The sequence below is a fragment of the Rattus norvegicus genome, chromosome 12, assembly GCF_036323735.1.
Source record: "Rattus norvegicus strain BN/NHsdMcwi chromosome 12, GRCr8, whole genome shotgun sequence".
NCBI classification, from domain to species: Eukaryota; Metazoa; Chordata; class Mammalia; order Rodentia; family Muridae; genus Rattus; species Rattus norvegicus.
The window spans coordinates 39,108,280-39,134,661 of NC_086030.1; the positions used below are offsets into that span (position 1 = coordinate 39,108,280).

Here is a 26,382-nt window from a genome sequence, read left to right on the forward strand (position 1 = left end):
TCGAGGTCCTAAGGAGGCTGCTTCCCCGAGTGGGCAGGCGGTTCAGGAGACACAAGGCAAGAGACAAGACAGGTAGGTTCTCTGAGAACTTAAATATTTCCCCACCACGGAGGGTGGGGCTGTGGGAAGCTTACAGCAGAGGTGGCGGCCCAGGGCAGGGCGGCTCCACTGGATGCTGAAAGTTTCATTCCACCAGGTGCCTGGGACACAGTAAGTAGCAGGTCAGCTAAAGCCAACCCCAGTGAGGCACATCTAAACCCCAGTGAGGGATTCAAATGATAGGGACAGGGAGAGAGGGGTTCCCTGAGGCTTTCTGCCCCTCCCTGGAAGACAGACAGGTGGACCTGCCCACTGCCGTTACACAGAGCTCTGGGTAAGGCTCCCGGATTCCAGGGAGGCAGGAAAGACCCGGTATTAAATATGTTATAAATATGGAGCTGGGGCAGGTTAATACTGTGCGCACAGGCGGCCTTCACATTCCTCATGTCTGTCCGGGACCAGGGCCTTGGCCCTGCTCCCAGAGCTGCTGCTGCTGGCCCCTGAGATGCTGCTGCCCACGGCTACCGGTGACTGGCAGCCAGGGTGCTGACTGGAATCCCCAGCAGTCTTAAGTCCCAAGAACCCCCAGGCACGAGAGTCCGGAGGCTCATGGCTGCTTTGTCTTGTTTCTGTTCTTCTGGAGTTTGGCATGCACGACTTTTAGTGTGGTCAGGAAATTGCCGAGGAAGAGGATGAGGAAGGTGAGAGCCAGCACAAATACCTGGTCCGTCCGGAGCGCAGCATCCCGCAGTGCCCAGGGCAGGGGAGGAGGGAGAAGAAGTCAGTTCCTCTGTGGAAGGACCTGCCACTAGCCTCAACCCCAGACTCAGTCAGGCTACGGGAGTGACCAGCAAATGGCAGAAGCGGGTGAACAAGGTGGGCCCCCGATCAGGTCGGGTTCTAGAAGAGTGTTCAATGGCATAACCCTTCGTTGAGAGACGCTGAGGGGCCCCCTGCACTACTGAATCCCTTCCCATGGAGTCTGCCCCAGGGCAGCCCAGCTCTCTCTTAGCTCTGGCTCCCTACCACCAGGCAGGCAGGCAGACAGACAGACAGACAGACAGACAGACAGACAGACAGACACAGAGGGAGGCCTGATACCTGCCATTCTTTGCATTCCTCATGGCTGGAGAGCTCAAACAACGTGACGGCATTGTAGAGCTGCCAGAACTGGAGACAAGGAGACAGGCACCACTCACCCGTCAGTTTTCCTGCAGGTCCGTGTGGAAAAGCCAGGGAGATGGACCAGGCTCCCCAGCATCCCAGACCAACTACCCAAGACACGGGCATCCCTACCCCATGAAATGGCAAGTGTCTCGGACACAGCAAGTCCTAGGTCCTGAGGAAATGGGCTACCTGAGGCTTTCTACCTCTCCTTCAGAGAGATGGCCCCATCCTGTGCTATGACCGCAAGCAGTGGGGAAGCCCCTCGGACGCCCAGGGAGCTGTGAGGCTCGAGCATTAAATTAAGTCACAATAGGGATCTAGGTTTGGGTGATATCTGTAGGGACAGGTACCTTGTCCCAGATACCTGAGACAGACATCTGGTGAGGGAGGGGAACCCCCAAAGATCTGTTCCCAGGGGTCATCCCTGACAGTGGTATCCACAAACAGAAGGACTCACGTGGCCGCAGAAGAGGAAAGGCAGGAGGAAGGTGAGGCCCCGCCACATCCAGGACTGGAACCCTTCTGTGGGGGAGACATAAGAGAGCGCATGTGGTGTGAGCCTGTTTTAAAAACCACACGGTGTCTCTCTCTCTGTGGCCCAGGCCGACCTCGAACTTCTGGGCTCAAGCAATCCTTCCAATTCAGCCTCCCGGGTAGCTGCGACATGATATGACCCGCCACGCCCAGCCTAACGCTGTGTAGTTGTGTATCTTACAAAATTCCGTCAAGAAAGACAGGCATCCGGAAGGGTAGGGTCGAGTGGGGGAAGAACGCCGGCCCTGGCTCTGTGGCATGGACTGGCGCCCTTCTGATGCTGTGCCTCCACTGGCAGAAGGTGAACCAGCCTTCTCAAATCTACCCTTCACCCGGCTACTCACCCACTGTGAGGTCCAGGTGGTTCCGCTCCCCCAGGGCCCGCAGCCTGTAGAGACAGCCCCTCTGGTAATAGTACTGTAGGAACTGAACGCAGCCTGTAGGGGGAGCACAGTACCCGGGCTCAAGGAAAACATCCTGCCCAAGGCCTTTCCCCCCAGATCCTATGTCCTTGGAGTGCAGACTGGTGTGGGTGGGCTGGGGGGGGGGGAGGGGCAGGGTGGACATGCTGGTGGCCTGCTTTAATTTTGATTTTAATAATTTACCACAGCTCAACTTCTGTGTGACTACCTCATTTTTTTAAAAAAGATTTATTTACTTAATGTATGAGTACACTGTAGCTGTCTTCAGACACACCAGAAGAGGGCATCAGATCTCATTACAGATGGTGGTGAGCCACCATGTGGTTGCCGGGAATTGAACTCAGGACCTCTGGAAGAGCGGTCAGTCCTCTTAACCGCTGAGCCATCTCTCCAGCCCGACTACCTCATTTTTTAGCAGCTCTTTCCCTTTGCATGGAGCCCATGGCACCCAGCATAATCCCCACCCCAGCTTGCATTCCAAGAAGCATTTATTGAGTGACTACTGAATGCCTAGGAAAAGTCCAGAGGTCACTAATCTGGTTAGTGCTTTGCTGGGTCATTGCAGATCTAAGCTGTCTGTACACTAAGGGAAAAAGCAAGTTCAGACCAGTATGGGGGTGGGGTGGGGGTGGGGTGGGGCAAGAGAGAGAGAGAGAGAGAGAGAGAGAGAGAGAGAGAGAGAGCGCACCACGCGTGCAGATCTTGAGAAACCAGGTCCCTCCCGCTAAGCTGGGCTCGTGCACTCACTCTGAAAAATGGAGAACGCTAAAAACTGATTTCGAAACTTCTGATAAATTAGTCCATTAGGCCTGAAAAAAAAAAAAAAAAAAAAAACAACTGTGAACCCAGGCATTCATCCACACCCCAAAAGGAAGAGAACATTTCTGTCCTTTGTCCTCGAGCTGACTGGCCTGCACCCATCACCCTTTCTAGAATGAAGGGACATCGTGGTCACTCTCATTCCCCGTGCTGTTCCCTGTCACCTCTGCCCCAGCCAACGGAAACTATGAAATAGTCCCCAGAAAACTCCCAGTTGCCTCTGCTGCCCGGCCTTCAGCCCAGTGTTCAGTCCATACTTGCTTTCCTGACCCACGAAGTCGGGTTTGAGCACCCCCTTCCCCATGTACCAGCTCTCACTCTGACGCCAGCCGACTGAGGTTGGTCACAGGGAAGACTTACCAAGTCAACATCACTCCAGACAGAAACGAGGAGACATAATGATGAGACACCCACCAGCCCTTGATTCTTGGGGAAAAGAAGAAAGGAAGGAAGGAGGTCAGATGGAACAAGAAACACAGGCAGCTGTCTGCTTCCTACCCTCCGTGAGCAGGGGCTGCCCTGTGGCTAAGAAATGGGCCAACCTTAACACTTCCTGCACAGGTACATAAACCCAAGCAAACTACTTGCAGAGGATTCCAGGGACCTGTTCTGGAGCCCAGGGGTTTCTGTGACCTACAGAACACATCTGCACAGGACCCTCGAGCTACACCTCTTCAGCTCCCCAGCACTGAGACACCCCAAGCCTATGTTGGACCGAACTACGTGATCGAACGTTGCAGTCTAACCCCCTCGTCCTTCCAGCATGACTGTTTCTGGAGATATTAATGGGGCACAGCTGAAGGATGGAGGATCTTTGACGTAGTGTCTTTGACAGACCAGGAAGATCGGAGCACAGGAGGGCTGTACAGAACACAGGATGGGTTCGTCTGCACGCCAGGAGAGAGGCACTGATGATATCTGATCGAGGATTTCCAGCCCCCAAAGCCACAGGAAAGAAATGTCTGACAGTTAAGATGTTTATCTTGGGGCAACAAGAGGTCCTTCGTCCACACTGTCTTTTAGGCTTCCCCCTTCTTTCCTTGCTAGGCTCTGGGGTCCCAATGTCAGACCGAATGTCATTTCCCCACAAAGTCCCTCCCTGACTACACTGCCTAAAACATCTTTACAAGAGATGTTTTACAACAATAGAAGTCTGATTTTCATTTTCTTTCTTTTTTTTTTAAAGATTTATTTATTTATTATATATAAGTACACTGCAGCTATCTTCAGATACACCAGAAGAGGGCATCAGATCTCATTACAGATGGTTGTGAGCCACCATGTGATTGCTGGGAATTGAACTCAGGACCTCTGGGAGAGCAGTCGGTGCTCTTACCTGCTGAGCCATCTTGCCAGCCCCCCCCCCTTTTTTTTTCTTTCTTTAGCGCACTGTGTAGACCATGATGGCCTTGAACTCAGTTACTCAGGTCTCTGACTGCCAAGTGTTGGGATTAAAGGGGTGTGTGTGTGTGTGTGTGTGTGTGTGTGTGCGCGTGCGTGCGTGCGTGCGTGCGTGCGTGTGTGTGCTAGAAAAGGGTGTTGGATCCTGCAGAACTAGAGTGACAGGGAGTTATGAGCTGCCTTGTGGGTGTGTTGGGAATTGAATCCAGGTCCTCTGAAAGAAAGTAATGTTCTTAACTAAGTAACCATTCGGCCCTGGCTTCCTTTTCCTTATGGTGTTTATTATGTGATTGGGTCTTATCTGTAACCTGAGCCTCTTTCCTAGACAGACAGAAGTCCCAGAGGAGTAAGGGAGGGCACGTCTGTGTTGCTCACCTGTGGCGGTGGAAACAAAGCAACTGCTTAGTAAATGTGTAATAAACACACTCGTATTTGTGCATGCGTGTGTTCACGCGCACACACACACAGAAGCATGAGTTCAGCGTCACCCCATACGGGCACAGATAGGACACTACAGTGGCATCTCCCATATGTCCCTGGGTTATCTGCTATCGTCTGTCAAAGCTCCAAGCCTGGCCTGGAATGCAGTTGAAGGTTGTGGGAATCTCACTGTGAGAGATCGGGGCTCCTTCAGCTGGGGGTTCCTGAACCTAGTTATATCCACCTCGGCATCAGAGCCAGCCCAGGAGAAAGGAGCTGGATCCCCAACCTTCCGAGTGCACAGGTCTGCTTCAGGCCTCCCCTGGCTTCTCCAGCTTGCCTCTGGGAGTTCCTATCCAACACGCTGTGGCAACCTGCTTTGCCAGAAGCACGCAGGAGCTATGAGCTCCTTAGAGACCCGGCAATGGGACCGGGAAGCCCTGATCGCTTCAGAAGTCTCTTCAGAGAGGATTAAGGAGAATCCAAGGTGTTGCCTCTCCCAAAAAAGGGTGGTGGTGGACACCTTTAATCCCAGTCCTCAGGAGGCAGAGGACCAGCCTGTGAGTTTGTGAGTTCAAGACCAGCCTGGACTAACACAATGAGACCTGGTCTCATTAAAAACAAAAAAGAAAGAAAGAAAAGAGTGGAGGGGACTATGAGGATCTGCCATTGGGGAAGGGGGTGCTAAGACTTTCCTCTCAACAGGAAGAAGATCTACCACAAGCATCTGAGGTGGCTCTGTGTCGCCACCACTCCCGACAGCAGGTAAATGCCATGGACGAAATAATGTCCCAGACCTGTGGCTGTTGAGAGAACCAGCCTGAGGTCAGCTGTGGTAGCACACACCTGTAATCCCAACACACAGAAGGCCGAGACAGGAGGATCCTGAGTTCAAGGCCAGCCTGTACAATATATACGAGACCTTGTCTCAAATATAAAAGGAGCTGGAGAGCTAGCTCAGGGGTTAAGCGCACTTGCTGCTCCTCTAAAGGACCAGAGTTCAGTTTCCAGGCGCCACATTAGTTGTCTCACAGCCACCTATAACTCAAGCTCGGCGACCCAATACCTCTGGCCTCCGTCAGCACCTGCTTATGCATGTGCTCCGTACTCCTACACGCAATTAAAAACTACAAAAGGAAGAATGAGGGAGAGAGCGGTGAGTCTGGATGTCATCTATCACAGAGGGGGCAGGTTAAGACATTTTCTTCTTTGTCCCCAGCAGCCCTGACGAATCTTCAGCCTTTTAGCATCTAAGGGACCCTGGCTCCAATTTCTTAACAGTACAAGGCAGTTAGCCAGATTTCAGACTTTCCACTGAACAAGCAACCAAGAGGCCTGCCTACCACCTCCCCAGAGCTTTGCAAGGCCGTGCCACAGCCCTGGGATCTTGGCTGCCCCCGGCCTTTGTCCTACTCTCTGTTAAAGCTCCCCTGAGAAACTCTCTCTCCTGGTGTGGGAGCAGCTCGGGCTCGATGCAGACCCTGGGCAACAAGCCTGACTAAGCAGTGGCTTTTAATTTCACAGCTCGCTGTGCCCAGAGCCCAGCTCTGACAGATGCCACCAATAAACACGGCTCGGCGACATCGGACGAAACTACAAATCTTCTCCCCAGCTTCGAATTCATGAACACCGTCATCTCCATAGCCCAAGGTTCTAGACCCGTTTTCTGCCTATGTGTTTATGTAACAGTTTCCGCCGTAACAAGATTCAGATACTATGCACTTGTGTGGGTTTAAGTGTTTTCACCATCACTACGATCAGTGTTAGACCTTTGTTTCACCCCATTTAGGTATCGCTTTCTGGACCTGTTTGCTAGAGAAATGCAGCTTGCGGGGGCACTGTGGGCTCCGAGAAGAGCAAGTACACCTGCATCTAGAGTGTAGGGACAGAATGTACTGGTCACTGGGCACTGTGTGGGGGAGAGCTCACTGCTTCTCCCTGCAGGACACGTTAGCCTGCACAAAGGCAGAGGGTACACCAGGTACACGGCTCAACACCAGGTGGCCTCTGGCATTGTGCTTTGGATTTTCAGGAGAGCCGGTGGGATGACTTCTTCTCTGTAGACTCTCTCCCTGTTCACCACCCCCAGGAAATGTTTGTTCTAAGTCTAGCCCCTAAAAACCCAGTGAGAGCCAGGGAACATGGCTGGCTCCTTGGATTCATTCCGATCCAGCAGGAAAGGCTCTGTGGGCTGTCTGTCAATCATCAGCCATTGTGGCTCCCAGGCCTCTGCTTCCTTAGGGGGCAGCACCTCACTCAGTCAGGGGTTTGAATGGAGAGGAGGAGTCTATCAGGACACACAGTTCAGAGACAGCCACTGCCTCTGTGGGTATGACCATAAGACAACCTGCTCCAGTGTGGTGGGTGGGATAGGAAGACAGCCTGGGCTGTGGGAACCAGGGGAAAACAGGGAGCCAGTGGGGTTACTGGCGTTGCTAGGACCCTTCCTGCCTCCTTCAGCTGAAGAGCAGCCCTTCCCTGATGGGTGGGACCAACATTTGCAAAGCCAAAGCTGGCTTTATTGAGCTAATGGATGACACGGGTTGGCACGGGTTGGGGAAGGTATCAGACTCACCCGGGATGTCTCATCTAAAAGTAGGACGGTCCCCACCCCACCACCCCACACCTGCCATCCTCGGCTACTCCTTCCATTCCAGTTCTGTCCCCCCAGGTACAGAGCAGGAACATGGATGGAGTTTATTGTTTGTGCTTCAAGGAGCCCATTCTAGGGGGCCTGTGTGGTTCGGGTCTGCTGTCCCAGGACACCTAGGTGTCCCCAAAGGCCTCTCTGCATGGAAGGTCCCAGGTTTCATTCAAGGACTATGGAGTGTTTACTGGGTACCAGCCCTCAACAGGGCCCTGGGGCTTAGGGGGGTCAAAGACCAGAGGGACAGCTCAGTGGGAGGAGCATCTGCTGCTGAGCTTGACAACCTGAATTCAATCCCCAGAGCCTTCATGGTGGGGGAGACGCTGCCCCCCCTGCCCCCCCTGCCCCCCAGGCTGGCTTTGCCTCCCGCGTACACACAGTGGCATGGACATATCCACTTACTCACTGACCAGAAATAAAATAAATGAAAAAAAAATGAAGATACAACTGCATAGGCACATCCACCTATATACCCAGAGACAATAAATAAATGTAAAAAAAATTAAGATGCGTGTAGCCGCAAATGCATGCCCACATATACCTATAATAAAATAAATATAAAAATTTAAGATGAACATGGCTGCATATACATTCCTGAATATGCACAAACAATACATAAATACACAATAAAATTAATGTTAAAAATTAAGATGAATGGAGTTGCCCACATGCTTTGCTCTGTCTCCCCAGACTGGCCACAGCTCCTTTAAGTCATCCTGGGAGCTAGGGCCCACTGGGTCTATTCTAAGCTCTCCTCCCCTGGCCCTAAGCTCTGGTTCTGCTTCTGCAGGGGGTTGTGTAGGAAAACCTTTTTAAAAGTCTGTGAATGATCCCTCGAGGCAAAGAGGGAGCTACCTCAAAATCTCTAACCTGGTGCCTGGCGCTGAGGGAGCAAACCCAATGTGTGCCCAGTGGACGTGGGGGCGTGGGCCAGGCAGACCCACGAACACACCAAAAGCAATCATCCCTGTTGTGGTTGTGGATGTGCATTTGCCCAAGTGTTGACTTCCCTGGAGCTGGAGTTACAGGCAGTTGTGAGCTGCCTGATCTGAGTACTGGGAATCCAACTCCAGGGCTCTGCAACAATGATGCATGCATTTAACCACTGAGCCATCTCTCTCTACGCCCGCACCCCCACCCTGGACTCTTAAAGTGTTCAACAGAAACAATGAGACTGCCGGCAAGCCCGTGGGGACAGGAAGTAAAGGAAGCAGGCAACCAGAAAGTTAAACAAGGGGACGGGGAGGAGAAGATGGAGCTTGGTGTGGTGGCACGTGCATTTAATCCTGGCACTTAGGAGCCAGGAGAAGCTGTGGGTTCAAGGCCAGCCTAGTCTAAGTGGCTACTTCCAGGCCAGCCAGGGCTACATAGTGAGACCCTGTTTCAACAACACCTATCAAAAGAATGTAGAATTGTTGCCAGACATGGTGGTACACCCCTGTATTCTCAGCAACAGAGGAGCCTAGAGCAGGGAGAACCCAGTCTGGACTACAGGGAAGACTCCGTCTCAAAAGAAAAAAAAGAAAAAGAAAGAAAAGAAATGAACAAATAAAATGGAAAGGGGTTGACTTGAGATGTGAAGAACTTATGGCCCAGGTGGTACATGGAGATGGCGCCATTGGCACAGACAAGGGATGAGGGCTGCTTGAGAAACACTGACTTCATCCACCTGCTAGAGGCTATGTCCCTAAACATTGCTGTGCCCCTTGGTGGGATGGCAGTTCTGGTCCTTACCTCTTGGCTCAGTGTTCAGAGTAAGAACACTCAAGGGAAGAACCTGCCTCGAGAGAGAACAAGGGTGTCACATGACTTGTCACGTGACTTGCAGGGTGGTTGGCAAATGATGTTCCATTTTCCTCCAACCCCCATGGGGGTTAGGGGCAGGGAGTGGAAGGGATGACTTCGTGTACCCTTGGCTGTCCTAGAACTAGCTTTGTAGATCAGGCTAGCCTCGAACTCAGAGATCTACCTGCCTCTGCCTCCCAAGTGCTGAGATTAAAGGTGTGTTCCACCAGGCCCAGCAGAAGACCTAGGCTTAAAAACATACACAAAACCACAATATTGGGCTGGAGAGATGGCTCAGTGGTTAAGAGCACTGACTTCTCTTCCAGAGGTCCTGAGTTCAAATCCCAGCACCCACATAGTGGCTTACAACCATCTGTAATGGAATCTGATGCCCTCTTCTGGTGTGTCTGAAGACAGCTACAGTGTGCTCATATACATTAAATAAATAAATCTTAAAAAAAAATACAGGGTTGGGGATTTGGCTTAGTGGTAGAGCGCTTGCTTAGCAAGCGCAAGGCCCTGGGTTTGGTCCCCAGCTCCGAAAAAAAAAAAAAAATACAAACCCCAGCTCTAGGCTGATCCTCACTAGCCCTCAGGAGAGAAGGGCCAACAGGATGGCCTCAAGGGTAAGGGTACCTGCTTCTAGGCCTAACCAACCTAAGCTCAGCTCCCAGGAAAGAACTGAGAACCACAAGCTAACCTTAGTCCTCCACACTTGGGGACCAGTGTTACATATTCCCGGCCTGAAGTAAAGAAATAACTTTAAAAAGGGGGGGGGGAGTGGGTAGGAAGTTAAGGGTTACCATAGAAAGGGATCAGACTTTTAGAAAACAGGTCCTACAGGTGACAAGTCATGGATTTTTTTTTCTCTCTTTCATTTTTTTATTTTATTTTATTTTATTTTATTTTTGAGACAGGATTTCACTGTGTAGCCCTGGCAGGCCTGGAACTCACAGAGATCTGCCTGTGAGAGCTGGGGGTAAAGGTGTGCACTACCACTCTTAGCCTATTACAGATCCTTTAAAAATAGTTTAACTCCGTGTATTTATTTATTATAGGGGAGAGTGTATGGAGGTCAGAAAAAAAAACACACACTTTGGGCTGGAGAGATGGCTCAGCGGTTAAGAGCGTCCGACCGCTCTTCCAGAGGTCATGAGTTCAATTCCCAGCAACCACATGGTGGCTCACAACCATCTGTGAGGAGATCTGATGCCCTCTTCTGGTGTATCTGAAGACAGCTACAGTGTACTTATATATAATAAATAAATAAATCTTTAAAAAAAAAAAAAAAAAAAAAACACACACACTTTATAGTTGGTTCTCTCCTTCCACTCTGTGGGCCCCGGGATCAGGTCAGGTGGTCAGATTTTGTGGTGAGAGCCTTTACCCACTGCCATCTTGCCAGCTCCAAATACAGATCTTTTTAGAATCCTTTTTTTTTTAGTCTTTAAGAACTTAGTTTTATGGGCTGGAGAGATGGCTCAGTGGTTAAGAGTACTGTCTGCTCTTCCAGAGGTCCTGAGTTCAAATCCCAGCAACCACATGGTGGCTCACAACCACCTGTAATGGGGATCCGATGTCCTCTTCTGGTGTGTCTGAAGACAGCTGTAGTGTGCTCACATATGTTAAATGAATAGATAAATAAAATGTATATTTAAAAAAAAAAGAACTTAGTTTTATGTGTATTGCTGCTTTGTATGTATGCATGTGTGCATGTATGTGCTTCGCCTGTGTGCCCAGTGTCCTCAGAGGCTAGAAGAGGGTGCTGGATCCTCTGGGACTGGAGTTATAGACGGTTGTAGAGGCTGGGAGCCAAACATGGGTCCTCTGCAAGCAAATGCTCTTTAACTTCTGGGCCTTCTCTCCAGAGGCAGGCAGAGCTGACAGAAGATGAAGAAAGCAGGGGGTCTTCCTGAATTCAGGACCACTGGGATCCTCCTTCCGCCCAGATTCAGACACTGACACTGAGTTACGGCCACTCTCCCAAGGGACGCCCAAACAGTCCAAAGAGGGGCCATGGCCTGCCCGGTGCTCCAGGGCTGCTCAGAGACGCCCTGGGATCCTCTGGTACAAGACGGGGTTTCCACAAGACCCTCATCTTCTGTGCGCAACCACTCCTTTCATCAAAGTCCATTCATCCGGCCAGTAACAATGTTGCTCTAGAGAACCACCCCATGCCCCACACTAGCATCTATGTTGCTGATTGTCTAGAAAGTGAGGCCATGTCAAAGACCTCCAAGCAAATCCATCCCAGCGAGGCTCAGAGAAATTGCAAAACCTCCCCTCCTGGTCAACTACACACCGGAAATGCCCACCATAGCTTTCTTCCGCCGGGTATTTACGGACTGAAGACTGCTCCCCTGTAGAAACGGTTCCTATTGAGATCAGCTAAGCCTGTCTCCTTGGTCCAGCTGTGTGCAGTAACCGCGCATCTGTGTTCGACTCTATATTATAAACACACTGAGCTTCTGGGGTGCTGTGGGTCTCCATCAGAGAGCCCGGTCCACGTGAACCTGGTTATTTCTGCATGTCCATGTGTCTGTCTGTGTGTCCATGTGACTGTCTTTGTCTTTTCACTCCCTCAGTGTCCCAGTCGGTTCCCTCAAGAGACTGACCATAAAGTAGGTGACATTACACCTGTGGCATCAGGCATGGTCTCCCTGATCCTGGATGTCAACATTGGCTCCCTGTTCCTCCAACTGACCGTCCCCTCGGGCCGTGCCTCAGTTTACCTGGAACCGTTGCTGATGAGGATGCTCTCCCGAATGGTCAGGGTGCAGTAATACCACACGAGCAGGAAGTTGAAGACTTCGTCTGTCACCCTGGTTGGAAGAAACAGCCCGCAAGGGAACAGCTTTGAGCTCTCCCCTCGCTGAGAGGACAGCCAGAACCACAACTACCCAGGGCTCATCTCAGTTCCTGGGTGTCTCTTCTTGCCTATGCCCACACCCTGTGCCACCATCTCTACCTGTCCCCGTCTACATCTCAAGATCTAGCAGAGGCTCTCTCCCTAGCCATCCGGCCCACGCAGCCACCGGAGGGCAACAGGTCTAAGTGATAAAACCACTGATCAATGAAAGCAGCGGGAGGCATGGAAGAGCGTTCTCAGAACGAGAGCCCGCATGGTCCTGCAACATCCTGACCTCTCGCTTCAGCCTCCTCCAGAGTGGCGACGGACTATGTTGCTGTTCTCTTCTCCGGTTGGCAAAACCTCACTAGGGAGATCTTAGGTCTGAGACTCATGGATAAGCAGAGGGCAGAAATAGGAAAATGCCCAGGCTCTAGGGGGAAGCTTAGACACTGGATCAGAACACACCAGACACAGGCTGCCCTGGGGCGGGGGGGGGGGGGAGCCGGAGGCCTCAGGGTAAGGGCCTGTGATGGCGTACCAAGAATTCCAACTCTCTTCCTGCGGGGCAGAGGAGCAGGCATGACTGGCGTGCACAGCCCTTTGCCCTCCGGGGCACAAGCCAGACAGGGGCGGCAGGCAGGCATGGACTAAGAGCCTGCAAGGGCCTTTGTTGGGAAATTCAAGTAGCCAGAGCAGGAGCTGGACTCTAGCTGCAAAGCGCATGCCAGGAAATAAACCCTTGACATTCAGGCCAATGCCTAAACCATACTTGGCTGGCTCCTGCTTGCAGCAGAAAACCCAAGCGGAGAGGGGAATGGACCAGACCCTCCTGGTGATACGGTTCCTTTCTCCATTCTCAGCTCAGCACTGTCTGCCCTACCTCTCTGTTCCGTCAGTGATGGGCAGACACTGGATACTGTCACACAGCGAATAGCTATAACCCTGTTTAGTGCAGCTTGTGGCCACTGTCTGACAAATGGGAGAGACTGGGGACCCCATAGGGAATCTGCCCATAGACACAACCATTCTGCCTCAAGGTCAGGATTTATATCCAGATGACCTGGGCTGGCTCTTTTTGGTTTTTGGGCATCGATCTTTCTGAGTATCAATTGTCCCACATATCCTACGCTGGCCTCCAACTCTCTTGTAGTCAGTGATGACCTTAAACTCCCAATCCTGCCTCCACTCTCTCCAGGGGTTGTGCCACTACACCTGGTGTATTCGGTGCTGAAGACTGAACCAAGGCCTTCTTGCACACCAAGCAAGCATTCTCCCTACAGGGCTGCATCCTCAGCCCTGTTGATTTATTTACTGTGTAAATGAGACATAATTCACATGCCATAAAACATTCCCTTTTAAACTGTGTACTGTGAAGGCCCGGTAGTGCAGGGCTTTAATCCCAGCACTTGCGGGGCTGGGGAGATGGCTCAGTGGTTAAGAGCACTGACTGCTCTTCCAGAGGTCCTGACTTCAATTCCCAGCGACCACGTGGTGGCTCACAACCATCTGTAATGGGATCCGATGGCCTCTTCTGGTGTGTCTGAACACAGTGACAGTGTACTCACAGACATAAAACAAATAAATCTTTAAAAAACAAAACAAAACAAAACAAAAAACTCAGCATTTGGTAGGCACAGGCAGTGGCTCACTGTGGATTCAGGGCCTGCCTGGTCTCGGAAGTGAGTTCTAGGCCAGTCAGGGCTACAAAGAGACCCCGTATTAAAGCGGTAAATAAATAAATACTAATAAAAAATGTAAAAAACAGGTGGTTTGGTATCTTTTGTTCATTCTGTAACACCGCTGACTAATTCCAGAGCATTCTAGCATTCTCAAAAATAAAATAAAATAACAAAATGCCAGTACTCTTGAATTGTTATCCCCCATTTCTGCGTCCTCTGGCAAGCTCTGCCCCACCGTGTGTCTCTCTGAACCTGTCCCTCTGGACATTTCATACCGACGGACATGTATAACACATGTAACGCATCACTTAGAGTGACGCTGTCAAAGGTCATACACCCTGCGGCATGTCAGCGCCGTGCTGATGTTACATCATATCCCGACTTATGCACAAACCACACTAGACTCCGTCCCCTACCTCAGGAGACCCTGCCAGGCAGCCGCTATGCCATAAAAGCTTGCTCTGGGTGGGCAGGAGTGCTGCCTCCTGTCAGAACGGCTCCGTCCCCAGCTTACAGGAGCCTTCGGTTAGGGAAACAGAAAAGGCCACCTCCCTGAGGACCCCCTCCTCATGCCCCCATGCCCTCCCTCGCACACGCCGCCGTGCCCCAGTACCTGTAGTGAAGGACAAAGCGGCATGCCACAGCGCCCAGAAGCAGGATTATGGTCAGGTAGAGCTTAAACTTCTCATACTCGTCCTTGTAAGCAAACCTGCCAGGGCAGACACCCCAGGAAAGGTCTCATATCGCTACCATCCCACTCTGTCCCACCAGCCCCGAGCCCTGCCTTTGATGCCATGTCCTACCCACTGATCTACGGGGGAACCCCATCTTCATCTAGGGATGTCTAGTGAGGGAGAGAGGACCAAGTACAGAAGGGCCCTGTCCCTGGGCTTTGAGGCCATGTTGGGGACAGACATGGGTCACAGACAAGCTTTCTCTATCCTTACCTAAAGATTGCAGCCAAAACAAGGACTAATGACAGCTGCAAATGTCACCGGGATTTGTTTAGACGGGACTCTGTTCTCCGGGACAAATCTGTGATAAGACTGAGGATAGAGTCAATGTCGCTCTCGTGGAAAATAGGATAGTCCTATCCTCAAACATACGGACTCTTGTGAAAGTAAGAAGGGAGAGGTTCCCCCACGTGCTCGCCCACTGAGGTGGGCAGGGTCCAAAAGCCCGAAAGTCAGGGCCTCACTGCTAACAAGTTTTGATCCATGTAAAAACCCCAGCTCCAATCCATCATTCCCCCGAGTGAAAGGAGCTGTCGGTCCGGACCTGGGCATACTCACTTGGCCTGGTTGCTAAGGAGGGTCACGTCCACGTTGCCAAGAACCAGATTCAGGTAGAGCCTGGAAGGAAAGACCTGTGAGGATGCAACCAACACTTTTCAAGCTTGGTGAATGCAGGCTGAGCGTCTCACATCAAAAAAACAGGATGCTAAGCTGGTGGTCAGATGGGCCCCGCGATGGCTGAGAACAGTGGTTAGCAATGGAGCATGGTAACTACATACAGGACGGCATGCCTATCTGTCTCCCCACCGAAGCTAACTTACAGGCCTCATCTCCCAGCCTCCTTTGCAGCCGGATGTAAGCGTGTCGCTGACCTGCAGCCCAAGCATGACTAACTTACAACTAAAGACTCAACGACATTTATTCTACAAAAAGGATTCTAGGCCAATGTGAGCCAGTGGGTAAAAGTACACAGCGCTAAGCCTGACGACCTGAGTTCGATCCCTGGAACCGACACAACAGGAGAGAACAGACTCCTGTGAGGTGCCATCTAACCGCCACATACACGCACAAACATGCTCACACATGTATAAATGCAGGAACATGGGCACCTGTTTCTACTGAAGGGTATGTTTGGGTCACGGTGTATGTTAGCTGTTAGCGGCTACAAGACATGGCAACTGGGTTTTTTGGGTTTTTTTTTTTTTTAAAAGAAATCCTTCTCGGGCTGGAGAGATGGCTCAGCGGTTAAGAGCACCCGACTGCTCTTCCAGAGGTCATGAATTCAAATCCCAGCAACCACATGGTGGCTCACAACCATCTGTAAAGAGATCCGATGCCCTCTTCTGGTGTATATGAAGATAGCTACAGTGTACTTATATATAATAAATGAATAAATCTTTAAAAAAAAAATCCTTCTCTTTTCCTTTCTGAGACTATGATGGTGAGGACTGTCCTTGAACTCATGAAAGAAGACAACTTCTGAGGGGTAGAGAAGCATTGGCCAGAGGAACTATGGGCCCCTTGATGGTCTTGGTCTCTTACTCTGATTCTTCATAACAGAGAGAAGTCCATTCTCATGAGTGTTCTTTTCCTCCCTCTCTCTCCCACCCCACACCCCCCCCGTGTGTGTGTGTGTGTGTGCGCACGTGCGCATGCATGAATGCATGTGTGCTGTGTATGTGATGTGTGTGTACATGTATGTGTGTATATGTGTGTGTATGTGTGTATGTGCGTAAGTGTGTGTGTTTGTGTCTGTGTGTGTGTCTATGTGTATGTGCGTGAGTGTGAGTGCGTGTGTGTCTATGTGTATGTGAGTGTGTGTGTGTGTGTGTGTGTACGCGTGCACACACACACACACCCGCCCCAGTATATGTCTGTTTTACTCATCTGTATATCTGTCATCTGGATCTGAATCCTGGCCTAGACGCAGAATGGTTGTATCTATGGGTCTATTTCCCGTGACAGCGACATCGACTCTCTCCTAAATCTGATCACAGCATTTGTCCTGGGGAACAGAGTCCTATCTAGACAAATGCACATGTGTGTGCTGCCTTCAGAACCCAGAAGAGGATGCCAGATCCCCTGGAACTCCAGTTACGGACAGTCACAAGCTACCATGTGAGTGCTGGGAATTGAACCCAGGTCCTCTGCAACAGCAGCAAGTGCTCTTAACCATAGAGCCATCCCCTCCTGCCCCAGGAGAAGCTCTCTTATATGAAGTACAGCATGGCTAGCCTCTCAACAGCCTGTGCCCTAACACCCTAACGACTGTGCAAACAAAGGCTCCCGGAGATCTTGGGGGAGGAAAAGCACATTCCTAAGACAGACAGGGCTTTGGATAGATCTCACTGAGGTGACGGTGTCTGAATAGAGGTTAGAGAGAGGAAATGAGAGCGGGGACCCTCTTTTCCCCTGTGAGTGGCTTTCTGGGCACTGCCTCTCTGCAGCTGAAGACCTGAAGTATTCTTTTCTTTTCTTTTTTTTTTTTTCTTCTGGAGCTGGGGACCGAACCCAGGGCCTTGCACTTGCTAGGCAAGCGCTCTACCACTGAGCTAAATCCCCAACCCCGACCTGAAGTATTAAGAAGATGTTTATATCTCCTACCTAACACTCGGTCCCTGCATTCCGCAAGGGCAAAGTTCAGAGAGCAGCTCCCACCATATCCCAAGAGGCACATGGATGTAGCTTAAGCAAAACATCTGAATGGCTAAGAATGACCATGGCAGGGGAGGCTGGAGAGAAGGCTCAGCGGATAAGAGCATTAGCTCATCTTCCAGAGGACCCTGGTTCAATTCCCAGCAACCACACGGTAGCTCAGGACCATCTATAGTGAGATCAAGATCGACCGGATGCCCTCTTCTGTCCTGCAGGTTACATGCAGGTAGAACACTGATAAACATAAAATAAATCTTTAAAAAAAAAAAGACAGAAAGAAGGAAAGAAAAGTCATGGGACACAATTGAACCCAATGAAGAGCTACCCTAGGTTTTTAAATCCTCTAGACAACCAAGGAACCAAATTTTTTTCTATTCAAATGGCTAGTCAGGTAGGAGCAAGCCTAGCATTGCTAGAGGTGGGGATGTGTGGCAGCTTATAGAAAAAGCCTACCTATGAATAGACTAAATGTTCACAGTGGAGAAGGAAGGTAAAAAGAAAGCTAAGAGAAGCGGGTTCTAGGGGCTGGGGATTTAGCTCAGTGGTAGAGCGCTTACCTAGGAAGCGCAAGGCCCTGGGTTCGGTCCCCAGCTCCAAAAAAAAGAACCAAAAAAAAAAGAGAGAGAGAGAAGCGGGTTCTAACCGCATCTAAGTGGCAGGATCTATCCACGTCTAATCTATACTCATACTAATATCTTAGCTGCAAATCCCTCACTTCTTCTTAAGCAGCCCTGCGTTGTCTGGCCTGTGTGTCACAGGCTCCTGACCAAAACAAGGTCCCCCAAAGGCTTTGGGGGGAAAAGCTACGGAAAAAGAATTTGAGCAACACACTGCTAGAGGGTCTTGGGGAATGGAGGGGGTGCTGGTAAGAGGATTGCCAACTAACTTGGGAAGTTTTTAAATCCAAATACATCGGAAAAGACAAAAAGGATGGATGGGTGATAATGTCCCAGGGCTAACCTATAAGACCCATCTGGCTGAGGCTCACAAGCAACCATTCCTATCAAAGAGCTGGCTCCATGCCGGGCCGAGCCCTGCTTCACAAACACAAAGTAAGTAAGGGCGGAGTGTGGCACACACCTGTGATTCCAGCACTCAGGAGGCAGAGGCAGGAGGATCACCTCGAGTTCAAGGGCAGCTCGGTCTACAGGGAGTTCCAGGCCAGCCAGAGCAAAATAATGAGGCCCTGCCTTAAAGGATTTAAAAAACAAACAGCTGGGAGGTAGCCGAGCCTAGAACACTGCCTAGTGTGCCAGGGTGCCCTGGTTCCAATCCCTGAGGGAAACAAAAGGGGGGAAGGGGGTGGGGTGGGGAGATGACACAATCTGTACTACAGCAGATTGTTGAGGATAAAGCCACTGCTGCCGCGGGCATGTCCAGGACAATACTGGGCATGCAAAATGCACTCACTACACGTTGGTTCTCTTGAGAGAGAAACTTTCCTTCTCCCTGAGGTAGCACACACACGTACCAGGTGCCAGCTCAAAAGAGTTGCCCTAGGGACGTCACTGCTAGCCACAGGGGAAGGACTGCAGTTCCTCCTAGATTGGAAGGAACAGGGACAAAAGTGCCCACCCCCCATCCTCCTTGTCCAGTTCTCTGTCTGTGAATCTCACACCCCGGCAGGCAGGGAGGGGGGACCTGCAGCAGGAAATTAGAGGGCTCCTACCCATTCTTCTTCGGCAGGTAGGCCTCCATGTCAAAGAAGACATTCTGCCGCTCCTTAATGTTGGCGGCCAACTGCTGGACGAGCTCCGCCTCCTCCTGGCTGGAATGGCACTTGTACCTGTAATGGGAGTGATGCTAAGACCTTGGTGACATCCTTGAATCTCCGCCTCCCTTCCCATACCTGACAGATAAGGGTGACAGCGAGGTACTTCACAAACAGTAGCTATGTAAAGGTCACATAAGTAGATGGAATGGATCGTCTGGAATGGTACTCTGCTCACAGTGGCTGGCTGTGCTAAGCTGCTTTCTTCTATTGTAACAGAACCAAAGATTCCTGAGAGGACTGACTGAGAGGCAGGAGGTGGTGTCAGTCGTCAGCCTGTCGAGGTCTTTCTCTCGCCCTTTGGAGAGGGGCAACTCTCAAAACTAGAGACACTGAAGGTGGGTATGGTGCCATCTGCTTGTAAACCTAACACTCAGGAGGCAGGGGCAAGCCTGGTGTGGTGGCCCGTGATTTTAATCCTAGCACTCAGGAGGCAGAGGCAGGCAGATGTCTGAGTTGAAAGTCAGTCTGGTCTACAGAGCAAGTTTTAAGACAGCCAGGGCTACACAGAGAAACTGGTTCAAAAAACCCAGATAGGTAGATAGATAGGTAGGTAGGTAGGTAGGTAGGTAGGTAGGTAGGTAAATAGATAGATAGAGAGATAGAGAGACAGAGAGATAGAGAAAGAGATAATGAGGAAGAAGAGGAGGAGGAAGAGGAGGAAGAGGAGGAAGAAGAGGAGGAAGAGGAGGAGGAAAAAGAGGAGAAACAGCAACAGCAACAGAGACACTTGGGAGGTGGAGGCAGGACTGAGAGTTCAGGTCATACTTGGGTGTAACCAGTGTGAGGCCAGCTTGGGCTACATGAGACCCTGCCTTTTAAGAACCAAGAAAAAAAAAAGAACCATACAGGGAGACCCCATGTCCTGGAACGGGAGGGTTCCTCAGCTAGGACCCTAACTCAGGGTCAGCCTTCCTCAGCTGATGCCTCTGTGGTAAAGCCAAGCAGTGTCTGTAGAGAGTCCAGGTGCCACAGCAGGGCTGAGAAGCGCTACTGGTATTTACTGGGGTTCTGACGGGCACCCACAGTGTCCAAGCAGTCAGACCAGCAGACAATTATTAATAGAAGACCAAGACTGAAAGCCTCAGACTCCTCAGTCAGGAAGACGGGAGAGCCTAAGCTAGTGGCTCAGCTTGCACATGGCCGCCTAAGTGACTTACCAGTGACCCAGAGAGCAGAGCCAAAAAGCAGGATTCAGAGGAAAAACACTGGGTTCCTACAAACACACTCTGACCCCTGGATCCAGTGATGCCTGAAGCCATGTCTGGTTTTTTTCCATTAAAATTTCCATTGTCTTCTCAAGCCCGTTTTGAGTTGGATTTCTGTCCTAAAGGGGAGGGCTGGGGCGTCTCTCCGCTGACAGAGCGCTCGCCTCACACGTGCAAAGCCCTGAGCTCCAGCTCAGTGAGCAAAACACTGTGTAAACCAGATACAGCGGCTGACATCTGTAAGCCCGACTCCAGAGGCGAAGAAGGGAGGTCAGAAATTCAAGGTCCCCCTCAGCTCCCTAAGGAGACCCTGGGGGAGCGTTCCAGCCTCGGCCCTCTTACCTCTGGAGTGCGTACTTCAGGTCCTTGAGGTGCCTCTTCTGCTTGCTGATGGAAATGCTGCACTGTGTCTGCAGGGCCGTCAGCTCCTCCAGCTTCTGCTTGTAGATTCTGTGTGTCTCCTGGAGGACAGAGCAGCACAGCGGAGGGTGAGCTGGAGAGGAATTCTCGGGGAATGAGATCAAGGACGACGCTTTAAAAATCAGAACTGTGACTGATTGAGAAAGGGGGCAGGACACAGTAGCTGTGGCGTACTTGTTGGATTCCCCTGGGTGTTAGTCCTGATTTTTAAAATAAATTAATAAATTTATTTATTTATTTATTATTTATTTCATGTCTGTGAGTACACTGTAGTTGTCTTCAGACATGAGAAGAGGGCATCAGATCCCATTACACGTGGTTGTGAGCCACCATGTGGTTGCTGGGATTTGAACTCAGGACCTCTGGAAGAGCAGTCAGTGCTCTTAACCACTGAGCTATCTCCCAAGCTTCTCCTTCTTCCTCCTTCCTTCCTTCCTTCCTTCCTTCCTTCCTTCCTTCCTTCCTTCCTTCCTTTCTTTCTTTTTAAGATAGAGTCTCTCTATATAACCCTGGCTATCCTAGAAGCCACTGTGGGGTGATGGTGGCACGTGTCTTTAATCCCAGCACTAAGGAGGCAGAAGCAGGCAGATTTCTGAGTTCAAGGCCAGCCTGGTCTACATTGTGAGTTCCAGGACAGAAACCCTATCCTGAAAAACAAAACATAAAGTCATTATGTATACCAGGTTGCCCTTAAACTCACCAGAGATCTCCCTGCCTCTCTCATCTTGTTCTTTCTTATCCGTGTGTGTGTGTGTGTGTGTGTGTCTGTCTGTCTGTCTGTCTGTCTATTTGTCTGAGGACTGACACCAGCACCTTGTACATTCTGGGTACATTTTTGACATCCTCGGCCTCCTTGCCAATTCTTCCTTCTTGATTTTGTGAAGCCAGGTTTCGTGCATCCCCAGGTGGTGTTTAACTCACTATGTCACTGAGGATGAACTTTTGAGTCCTCTGCCTCTCCCTCCTGAGTATGCGAATTACAGCCACGTGCCAACACACCTAGTCCATGTGGTACTGGGAACCAACCCCGGGGCTTTGTGCATGCTAGGCCTACACTACCAACCGGGCTACATCCCCAGCCTACCTCTTGTCAGTTCTTATAGCCTACATGGTTTGGAAGAAAGCAAGACGCCCAGTTCCAGCCAATCATTATCCCCCAGTCTCCTGATTGGCTCAGAGGCAAACACATGGTTCCTACTGAGCCAATGAGAGCCAGTCCTGGAACTTTAGAGGAAAGGGTTAGATGAGAGATGCTTATATTCCCCTATAAGCTCAGGCTAGAAGCCAGACCTCTGGTCCAAGCCGGTAAAACAGGGGAAGAGAGTCAGAGGTGCCAAGATGAAATTCTCACAGCATCTGTTATGGGAAGGGGTTGCTGTCCAAAGATGCTGGGTCCCCGATGACAAGGTGTTGAGATGTACTGGGATCTTTAAGAGCTGGGAATGGCTGAGAGGTGACTAAGGGACGGGTTGGTCGGCTAAGTCTCAAAGGACTGGATCAGTGTTCACAAGAACAGACTGTGACGTTAAGTCGGGTACTCCTCCCTCGGTCTCTCGACACATGCTCTTCTTCATGCACCGGCTCGTCCACTACTTTTGACCATGTTCCGTATTATCTACCATATGGTGTGCATTGTGACCCTTGTCTGATGTGGCCCCTGACCTGGATTCAGCCTTCAAAACCGTGAGCCGAAGCAGACCTCTTTTCCTTACACAATATCCAGTGTCAAGCGTTTTATGGTGACAACATGACACGGATTCCAGCTCTGGGGCTTGCGTCGTGGGTTGTAAGGTCTGTAAGCTCCTTCCTCCTCACTGCTCACTTTGAGTTTCTGATCTTCGCTGTGAAGAGAGGGCTTGCAAAGTTCCCATCTCCTCCCTAAAGACTCTCTTCCCTTCCCCAGACATCATCACTCAATAAACTTGGTATCTCATTCTTGGAAATAACCCTTCTGAGTCATAACAAGAGGCTTATCCCAGTGCCGGGAGAAAGGAACACAGTAAGTTCTCAAACTGTTGCCACACTCAGCTCTCAATACAGAATGACCATGGAGGTGATGGGAGCTGACAGGAGGACACAGAACATGAGGCTAAAATCAGTGTGCAGTGGACAGAGCTCAAAGACCCATCTCTCTTCTTTCTCCCTTCCTTCCTCTCTTTTATTTTTTCAAACAGTGTCTCATTGTAGAGCCCTGGCTGACTCTCTGCAGATGGGAACGGCCTCGAACTCAGGAGATCTGGATGTCTCTGTGTCCCAAGTGTTGGGATCAAAGGCATGTGCCACCATGCCTGGGTTAAACAGCCATTTTCTTAGCTGACACAGAAGCGTATTTAGCAGAGGGGGAAAGGAGTGGGTACAAGAGGAGAGTCTAAATTATCGTGTCTGACAGGCAAGAGAGGAAGTTAAAGCAGAAAATTAGGAAGAAGGAAGAAAAATAGAAAACAGAGCATGAATGATGGGTACACACCTTCAGTCCCAGCTTGGAGGCTGGAGGGATGAGGGTATTATTGCCAAGCTTGGTCTACATAGCAGTTTGTAGGCCAGGCAGGACTGCATAGTGAGACCACATCCGGAAAAAGAAAAGCAGGGGGCTGGAGAGATGGCTCAGTGGTTAAGAGCACTGACTGCTGTTCCAGAGGTCCTGAGTTCAATTCCCAGCAACCACATGGTGGCTCACAACCATCTGTCATAGGATCTGATGCCTTCTTCTGGTGTGTCTGAAGACAGACACAGTGTACTCATACAAATAAAATAAATAAATATTGAAAAAGAAAAGCGAGGTGTGAGGGGAGAACAATTAGCAATAACATCCAAAATGTGTAAGCCAGTCACTTTGGACTATTCATTTGTAAAGGAAGGGGGGCATAGCCAGCAGCCCCCTCTCCTTCCAGGGCCTCTCAGAGAGGAAAATCAAATTTTCCTAATATTCCTAATAGGCTTACTTTATCCTAAAATGATTTCAGGCTTGCAAACTTACAAAAGCCCTGTGAAGAACGCCACGCTCTAGAGCCTACCCCACCCCCCAATAATAGGCATCTCTTGGGGTGTGCTATCTCCCACGTGTGTCTTTTTCTCTATCGGGTATCAGGGACCTTCAGGCAAAGCCTGAAGTGGGTGTTGGAGGGTTGAAAATAATAAAGTTTTAAATCATGCCACACTCTGCGAACATTATAAGTCACTGGAATTGTGGCGCGCGTGCATGCGTGCACACACACACGCACACGCACACACACACACACACACACACATACACACACGTCTTACTCCTGCTCCATTGTGTGTGGCCTGTCACCGCTTTGATGCTGCAGCAGCCGAGTGAGGGGCAGTGGCACAGACCATATGGCCCTTTGCCAAGGAAGCTGGCCCACCCCTGTGCCGACCCATTAGAGAGTCACCATCGTACTTCTCAAGTGAGCATCGACGTGCATCACTGGGATCAATAGTATCTGCTATTGCCGGGTGCCGTTACGGAACCTTGAGATATGTAACATGAGGTTTTCATCGCAGACACCTCAACTCACAGTTGCCAACTACGTTTATCTGTTTACTCTGTTTGGTCATTGCTTGGCCACAGTGCACAGAGGGCAACGTGCAGGTGGAGTGGTTCTGCCCTTCTGTCATGTGGGTCCGCGTGACAGAACTCGGGTGTCAGGCTTGGTGGCAAGCACCTTCACCTGCTGAGCCATCCCTCAGCCCAAACCCTGTCTGTTGCCAAATTTGTCCCTTAGATCTCGGATCCCACTGAACTTTACGCTGAGTATTCACGTGTGTGTTTTTGTCTCCTTAACCTAGCACAGATCTTCAACCCCCCCCCCCACTTCTTTTGAACGCCCCTGCCTCCTGAGTGCTGGGATTAAAGGCAGGTGCCTGGCCTGAACTGACATCTTTAAAGTCCATTTCTATCATTTAGAGAATGTCCCTCAACCTGGCCTCAACCTGATGTCGCCTTAGGATTTGATGCTGATTTCCTTAGTGGGCCTGGATGTGATGACTGGCAGAAGGAACATGGTGTCCGTGACGTCAGCCTGGTGTGCTTGGTGAGGGTGTCCCCCGGAGGATCTACTGTACGGTGATCAGCTTTTACTATTGGTAATTGATTAAGTTTTCTCAGGGCTGGGCCTGTAGCACAGTTATGTGCCTGCCTTGTTCATGTGAGGCAACAGAAATGAATAAATAAATACAATGAGATAAGTTCTTGGAGGAAGAAAGACCACGTGGGGATGAGTTTCTGATGCTTCAGTGCAGCACACGTGTAACAAAGGACAGGCACCAAGACGTCCCAGGAGGGGGGGGCTGAGATAGCCCTCTAGGAGGCGGGGCCGAGATAGCCCTCTAGGAGGGCGGGGCTGAGAGAGCATTCTAGGAGGCGGGGCCGAGATAGCCCTCTAGGAGGCGGTGCCTTCACGTGAGGGGCTGCCGCCCGATAAAAGGCTGCACAGCCTCCTGGCGCTCTGTGGTGGTATCAGATGGAGAGATAAGACAATGCTGCGAATTCAGGCCCCTCTTCGGTGTGAATTAATATTTAATTTCACAAGTCAAACATAAAGACGTTATCCTTGTTAAAAATTAAAATGCCAGACGCGGCTGAGGTCGACTCCAAAGAGTCCCTTAATCCAGTGGTTCCCAACCCTTCCGAAGTCACACACATCAGATATCTTTTTTTTTTTGATTTATTCATTTATTATATATAAGTACACTGTAGCTGTCTTCAGATACACCAGAAGAGAGAATCGGATCTCTTTACAGATGGTTGTGAGCCACCATGTGGTTGCTGGGAATTGAGCTCATGACCTCTGGAAGAGCAGTCGGGTGCTCTTAACCGCTGAGCCATCTCTCCAGCCCATCACACATCAGATATCTTGCGCACCACACATCTACATTATGATTCATAACGGTAGCAAAATTACAATCATGAAGTAGCAATGGCAATAATTTTATGGCTGGGGTTCACCACAACATGAGGAGCTGTCATGAGGTCACGGCGTTAGGAAGGGTGGGAACCACAGCCATCAATCTCCTCTTTGGCCAGAAGCCACCGCTGTTGCCAGCCTCTCCCTTTTGCTTTTGAGGCAGGGTTGTGCTATGTAGCCCTGGCCAGCATCACTGCATACCTGGCCCAGGTTGGCCTTGAACACAAGCGGGGCTCCTCCTCTGCTTCCTAAGTGCAGGATGATAGCCATGTACTATGGCGCTCAGCCACAGACTTCATCTTCTAGCCATTCTGGTGTGTCTGAAAACAGCTACAGTGTATTCATACAAATAAAATAATTAAATCTTAAAATATGTATATATATACAAATTTTAAATTAAAAATATATAAATTATATCTATATGTTACATAAAATATCAAAACTTATACAGACAAATGTTTTATACACACACATTATTTATTTATTTAATCTAGGGTCTCCAGGTTGGAGATGGCTCAGCAGTTAAGATCATTGACTGCTCTTCCAGAGCCCCTAAGTTCAAATCCCAGCAACCACATCAGGTGGCTCACAACCATCTGATGTCTTCTTCTGGTATATCTGAGGATAGCTACAGTGTACTCATATAAATAAATTAATCTTTAAAAAAAAAAAAAGTACGGTCTCACTGTATAGCCCTATCTAGCCTGGAACTCCCTATGGAGAAAACAACTGGCTTTCAACTCACAAAGATCCTCCTGCCTCTGCCATAGTGCTGGGATTAAAGGCATGTGCGCTACATTTGGCCTGGTGCTCCAGAACAGGCCTCTAGGACTTACTCATCTCCATTCCCTTCAGCCCCTCCCCTCCCACTATGTTTCTAAGTGCTAGACTGGAACCTGGGACATGGTTTATGTTAGACA

General features: G+C 50.2%; 1 protein-coding gene across 2 annotated transcripts in view; it reads right to left on the reverse strand.

Annotated features, from left to right (window-relative positions):
- Nucleotides 1-26,382, reverse strand: part of Tmem120b (transmembrane protein 120B) — a 39,811-nt gene continuing 13,429 nt past the window's right edge. Inside the window, exons 2-12 of one of the 2 annotated variants that reach the window (NM_001271309.2) lie at nt 20,475-20,593; nt 18,823-18,939; nt 15,057-15,116; nt 14,378-14,473; nt 11,967-12,056; nt 3,342-3,407; nt 2,910-2,971; nt 2,085-2,177; nt 1,664-1,728; nt 1,141-1,209; nt 1-760 (exon numbers count right to left, since the gene is read on the reverse strand). In NM_001271309.2, the coding sequence (NP_001258238.1) occupies nt 647-760; nt 1,141-1,209; nt 1,664-1,728; nt 2,085-2,177; nt 2,910-2,971; nt 3,342-3,407; nt 11,967-12,056; nt 14,378-14,473; nt 15,057-15,116; nt 18,823-18,939; nt 20,475-20,593 (951 nt within the window). In that variant the 3' untranslated portion in view covers nt 1-646. Of the gene's footprint in view, nt 761-1,140; nt 1,251-1,663; nt 1,729-2,084; nt 2,178-2,909; nt 2,972-3,341; nt 3,408-11,966; nt 12,057-14,377; nt 14,474-15,056; nt 15,117-18,822; nt 18,940-20,474; nt 20,594-26,382 lie in introns of both variants that reach the window. The other variant, XR_005491673.1, reaches the window with a different exon arrangement.